General features: G+C 49.0%; 1 protein-coding gene across 1 annotated transcript; it reads left to right on the plus strand.

Moving 5' to 3' along the window:
• Positions 1-400: 400 nt before the first annotated feature.
• On the plus strand, positions 401-2,126 carry LOC119387693 (E3 SUMO-protein ligase PIAS3-like). The gene is given in 2 exon segments (XM_037655173.2): positions 401-1,216; positions 1,218-2,126. Coding segments are annotated over 2 exon segments (1,701 nt in total). The 3' UTR covers positions 2,103-2,126.
• The last annotated feature ends 4,692 nt before the right edge of the window (positions 2,127-6,818 follow it).

Here is a 6,818-nt window from a genome sequence, read left to right on the forward strand (position 1 = left end):
ATATTCAATTATAAATCAAGTGCTCGACTAAATGCGCTAAAATTTCGCCAGCTTATTTGTGAACGCGCAAGGATTAACCCACATAACACATACTGTGATTGAAAATTGGGTGTCATGGCCCCTTTAAGTGCATAAGGCAGGCTTCAATTACGATTAGCCACCCATACATGACCAATATTTCTAAACTGTGTGAAAATTTTTTAATAAAGATTTTATGGCGGCACATGTGAATCCTAGCTTCATTTGCAAATGAAAACATTATTTTGCCCAGGAAGAAGAAATAACTATGTTTATTATAGTGGTCCAAAGAATGGCAGGGGGCGCCGTGGTCGCTTTAGCAGTGCGACCTCTGTATGACATCAGGGTTAGGGCTACCGCAATTTCTCTCGCCCTTGGGAAAATGACCGACCTTGAAGAATATCGACAAATGATTCTTAAGTTTCGCGTGAAAGAAGAACTCAGAGTCCTTCTTGGCTTCGCCGGTAGGAATAAGTATGGAAAGAAAAAAGAGCTCCAGCTGCGAGCCTTTGAGTTGCTGCGCGACCCCTCGATGTCGATCTTGACGAAGATAAAAGATCTGCACTTTTGTAGATTCCCGTCCTCTGCAGTGGGTGCCAGCTCGCCTGCAACGGTTGACGCGACCGACTCACGGCCATGCGGTGCCACACCTGGCAGTGGCTTGAAGGACCCTGCCTCGCACTCGCCCCCAAGTGCGGCTACACGGGCAAGCAGCCCGATGACTGGCCACCACGGGGCAGTAGATGAGGCGGGACCACCAGCCTTACACTCAGGAGACTACTCGTCCAAGATGCACTGCGTGGCTCCACCTCCGCTGCCACTCATGGGCCCTGGTGGCGCGGCTGGATGTCCTGGCAAACAGTCCTATTCAGTCCATCCAGATGTGCGTTTCAAGAGGCTGCCATTCTATGACATCCTGGCTGAACTCCACCCACCTGCAAGTCTGTCGCCTAAAATCAAGGCAGGGTTTCAGGAGAACAGCTTTGTGTTCCGCTTCACACCACAGCAAGTGCATGACATAGTCTCTTCAAGAGAGAACTTGGGAACAGAGACAAAATTCACTGTTCAAGTACAGCTCAGATTCTGTCTGCTGGAAACAGGCTGTGAGCAGGATGACAACTATCCTCCCGAGATGATTGTCCGGGTCAACTCTAATGTGTGTCCACTGCCAAACCTGATCCCCACCAACAAGCCTGGCACTGGAGCCCAAGCGACCAAGCCGTCCGATCAACATTGTCTCCATGTGCCGCCTCTCCTCTACAGAGTCCAACTACCTATCAGTGACCTGGCTCTCCAAGGGTGGCCAGACTTATGCCTTGGGTGTGTACCTCGTGCGAAGGTTGACGGCAACAACTCTCCTCCAGCGGCTAAATTCAAGAGGCCTAATGGATCTCTACCACACGCGAGCAATGATCAAAGAAAAGCTACAACATGACCCTGACTCGGAGATCGCAATGACGAGTCTGCGTGGGTCCCTAATCTGTCCGCTAGGCAAGATGCGAATGCGCTTTCCGTGCCGAGCGCTAACGTGTCCACACCTCCAGTGCTTTGATGCTTCGCTGTACTTGCAAATGAATGAAAAGAAGCCCACATGGATCTGCCCAGTCTGTGGCCGGCCGGCCCCCTTCTCATCACTGGTATTAGACGGGCTGTTCACGGAAATTTCTGTGAAGGCACCCCACGACTGTATTGAGGTTCAATTCCATGAAGATGGCTCTTGGGCTCCTTTAGTGCCAAAGAACAAGACCAGCATAACTAACAGTCCCAGTTCTTCTGCAACAGCATCTACCTCCAGAAGTACAGCTCCTGCAACATCATTGTTGAAGGAGCCACCTGGGCAGCCCGTCAAGAAGCCTCGTTTAGTGGTCATAGACCTGACAGCGTCTAGCAGCGACGAGGATGATGATGGCGGCCGAAGTGCAGTGCCCACACCTGGTTCCCACTTGGGTGCACCACCACCGCTAGTCTCTGGCATCCCCTCAGGGTCACACTCTCGGCGAGGCCCTCCATCAACTCCAGTTGGTGGTGCCCTGTTCCCCAGGCTGCAGTTTCACCCGCGTTTTCACCATTTCTTTCATAAATAAATGACAAGCCCAGTAGGCTGATACTGTTCATTCATACTCGGTATACTGTTGTCTTAATTTATGTGGAAGTTTCTATTTCTCAAAATACTACCAGTGAAACTAAGGCATATGCCCTCTCAAGACATGAAGTCACTGGCGTAGCCAGAGTCGCCACCCCCTTTCCTATAATATTGTTTGTATGTTTACACAAGCATGCACACATACGAGCATACATAAAGTGGGAGCTCAGATGCAATATCGCAGCTAGACATGTGCACCGGACCCAAAATCCCCGGCGGCGGCGCATGAACGGCGCAGGGTTCATCGGACCGGCGGCGGCGCAGCGCGCGGGGGGGGGGGGGGGGGCAGCAGTGAATGCGATAAGTACACGCCGTAATATTACATTAACGAGGGCTAGCAGCTTACTCTTTTTGCTCCGATCTCACTTAACTCTACAAAACGCTGGTGTATGGCAATACGGCCGCTCCCGGGAGAGAAGCGGTTTTCGGTCAGTTTTTCGTATCAGTGGTCCGAGCGCGAAACAGTGAGATCACAGCGCTCACAGCGCGTAGAAGGTATACGAGCCGTTCGCTGGGGGATGTCTGCCGAAATAGCGCGCGTGCCAGCGCTCTCGACCGCGCCCTTATAGTCAAATTTCACAGTTGCTGCTCGTGTTACGCAGACCTTCTCCCCAGACATCCCTTCCTGCTCCTTCGCCCAGCAAATGACGGCCGGTGCGTTTTCTTCTGCTGGAGGAGCAATCGACGGCAGGCCTCGTACGCGGGTTGATGTCATTCCGTGTGACGGAGATGGCCAGCTTGTTTTCTGCTTTAGCCATGTTCCTTGCCAACGCTCGCGAGCTTTTACTCGCGGGTAGAACATACAATGCGCGGAGTGATGTTATCGATTTAGAGTTTATATGGAACATGACGGCGACGGTGAAAACCTGTCCTGAGTGTCCATACAATTGCAAACGCAATAAAAAATATGCAAAAAAACCGTCGAAGCAGGCTCGCCTTTTTCTTGGAAAGCTGCATCGTTTCCACTGTAAAGAGTGCGTTCGTTGCCAGAATCATATAATCCGGCGCCTTTTCCATTGGTTTCGTTCTCGCCTTCAATACCCTTCTTACAGGGGACATCTCCTCGCCACTTATTCCTTCATAAAGCACGCGTACAATGTCAGCACTAAGCGTTGAACCTATCATGATTTCGCGCTTGTCGGCTACAGTCTGTTATCTCTGCATGCGCGGTCGCAAACGCACAAAAGGAACCGAAATCATGTAATCGCACACGATAGTCGTGCGAGAGAAGCAAGAGCGGGTGGGAGGCTACATAGCAAAGCCGTATGGGAGACATTTCACAACTGTTATTTCTCGTATATGAACCAGTCGAGAGTATGTACCCTGATAATGTCACGTGAATCACTGTTCTGGCATCACGAAGTGCACCAAAAGACAAGAAACGCCAAGAGAGAATAACGCGCTCGTTGTTGTTGTTGTTTTGTATTTTCAGGTTGTTAGGGGGCCTTTTATGAAACAGGGCGTGCAAAGATGGACACAGGAGAGTAGTCAAGACACCAGAAATGCCGCTAACAACTGAAAAATCGCACAGCGGCGGAACCGAAGGTAGACACAAATATTTATCTGCACATTTTCACGTAAGAAACCATACCTATAAATCAAGTCCGAGTAGTGGTCTACGTGAGAGATAGCTGTTCACTCTCTCGACTTTTCTCTTATGTCCGTGTTTCACGTCATGTCTTCTTAACATGAATACCTACCAACTAGGTCAGCTATATTCTGAGTTTGCCATTCTCTTTACTACTGTGTTTATTTATCGATTTACTCGAGTAAGAATAAAAGGAAAAAGTGTGCTAACGCACCGAGATATATATTGTTACGGTTGAGGGAAGGTTGACTGTGTTTATATTACTTATCTCTTTTATTTATTTATGCACAGTGTACTAGGTCCAAGACTACAAGAATGTGCTATCCAGAGAGTTGGGTCGTCGCCCTTTAAGGCTGGAGGACGCGGCAGCGTTAAGGTCAGGCAATACTCGTGATATTTCTGGATAAGAAAAAGATACTACAACTTCTGGGGAGCTATTCTCGATGCGTTCATCCAAAGGAGATGTCCACAGTCCATTTCGGCAGAGCGCATTCAGTGATTCGAAAAAGCGGTGAGCCGTGATTTCACCTCGCTCTCGACCATGTCGCCTCACCGAACCCGCCAGCACATTCCTAGCGTAAGAAGAGAGTGGACGAAATGCACAGAAACAGGAACTTTTCAAGTCTGAATTTGCATATGAATGTGTCCCAGATGTTTGAGAACGATGCAGGGAACGCGTACTGACCTTACAGCTGCGTTAGACGAGCGGCCGCATTAAACCTAAGTCGATGGCTAACACGACCAAAAGACATGTGCACCGAAAATCGGATCTCTGAGGGCTGCGTTCGTTGCATTGAAGCGAATTCCGTCCCTATCATTTGTGTCGAGAGTGTTTGAAAGCTTCGTGATGTCATGATGGCGCTGCAGAACAAGAACCGGAAACAGGGGGCACGCTTCTCGCCGAGCTCCCGCTATTCAGCGGCCACTGAAATGAACAGTTCATTACATGGACACATCGAGAAGAGCTCCTCCGGCGAAGTGCTGTGTTTTATTTCCAGATTCCCCATTCGAATTAAAAGAAAATACTAACGGCGGCGCGCCGCAATTATTGCGCGGCGGCGGCAGTGGCGTGATCTCTCTTGGGACTTCGGTGGCGGCGCGAGCGGCGTGACCAAAAACAGGCGGCGGCGGCGGCGCACACCTCTAATCGCAGCACACATATGTGGGGGTTAGTACTGTAACTGTAATTTCCTTAGCTTCTCGAAATTAATGGCCCTTGCGTAAAATTAATATCATGCCATATTTAATTTCATTTTTATTCCTTAAAGGGCCCTTCACCAGGTTTGACAATTTTGAGCTGACGAGCGAATGCATGCACTGGGCGTTCGCGATCACGTCTGCCAAAATTTGCAACGCTACGCGCCGCGTAAATGGGTCAAATTTCAAGCTGAACGCTGCTTGCCCTTCTCCTCGCGGGTGTGTGCCCAGAGAATGAGGGGATGACGTACATGGTGGAATGGCCCTACGTAGATGGTAGTGCTGTGTCGTCGCTCCTGTACGTAGACGACTGTGCTCTGACGTCGCCAACAGTAGCACGTGACACTGCGGCAATTATTTGACACGACATGTGTAGTTTGTGTAATTTGTTGCTTGAATGGATGAATAATACTTGCGATCAATAATAAAGCACACAAACGGAATGTGTGTGTTTGATTTTTTAATTTTTACTGCGAATCGCAGCGAGATTCGAGACTAATCTACCTTCGTTTCGCACGCGTTCGTGTTCTCGCGCTTTGCGCATCGTGCAGACGCCACCCCTTACAACGAAACTAATTTTCCGCCGCGTCCCAGCGCTCATTGGGCTCATTTATCCCCCCGTGTCTAACTAGATGTTCATGCGGCACACTGCTAGTCTCGCGTCCGTACAAATGTCGCAGATTTCGTGCTCAGTAATAGTAATAGGTTGAAAGCCAAGTGATCGGCGTGGGCGCATTCGGCATTACTTGCAGAGATAAAGCGCAAAGAACGCCGCTACAACACGCTCGCGTCTCGGGGGCTCGGGCTGGTTCGGGCACGTCATGCGCTCGTGACATTGTGCGCGCATGACGTGTTCATGCGTATGTGTCATGTGATCCTCCCGCTCGCGTGCCGAAGAGGGCAGGGAAGGGATTTGGCTTGCGAAGGCTGCACGGGGCCAGCGGCATGGAGGAATGAATTAAGCCGCAAAGGGCGAAAAGGGGTTTGTGGTTCGTCCTTTTGGGGGGTAACTGCACTGCCACAACCATTACTCCCTAAAGAATGAACGATTCGTCCTTTAGTGAGTAACTGTCAGGGGACGAACTATTAGTCCTCAGTTATTTTGAGGGACGAAATGTCGAGGTGTAAAAGCTACCCCTTTTAGGGTGTAACTGATATATTCCTTTTTTTGCATGGTAGCTGCGGAGGGACGAACTGTTACCCGTGATGGGAGTAACAGTTGCTCCTTCTCGATAAAAAAAAAATCAATTTATTACAGTTTCTGGTTGAATTACTGAGAATTTGAAGGTTGATACATGCATTTGACGACATATACAATTAATACACAGGAATAAATTGAGAAGTAAACTACAGAAAATTCACAACAAACACACAGGATTCGAACTCGTGACCATTCAATCAGCAGTCGCGTACGCTAACCACTATACCACACGCCAGTACGTAGCGGAGTGAATATTACCGGGGCTATATATGTACAGGTACCGCCTGGAAGCTGCACGTTCTGCCATGTTAGTCAAAGTAGCAAGATTCCTTATATTAGACTTCAGCCTTCAGTGTTTCGCAAGCAACCATTCGGTGATGACGTTCATGAAAATGTAAAATGCGTTGGATTGGTTTTTGTGCGCGCGTGTATCGAGCGAATTTGGGCGCTTGATGAATGTATGCATATATAAACGTTCTCATATAGGCTCCCGTCGCTGTGCCGAGCTTGCTCGCCTCTCACTGTAGGTAACACGGTTGGTTATATTGTTCAGCGAAAATGTCTGTTTAATGACAAAAAAAAAACGAAAACGTCTAAAGATACAACCAAGTTTATTCAACGACTCGAGTCAATTCTGCAGCATCGTGCGTACACATAAATTGAACAACTTT

The sequence above is a fragment of the Rhipicephalus sanguineus genome, chromosome 1 (assembly GCF_013339695.2).
Source record: "Rhipicephalus sanguineus isolate Rsan-2018 chromosome 1, BIME_Rsan_1.4, whole genome shotgun sequence".
NCBI classification, from domain to species: domain Eukaryota; kingdom Metazoa; phylum Arthropoda; class Arachnida; order Ixodida; family Ixodidae; genus Rhipicephalus; species Rhipicephalus sanguineus.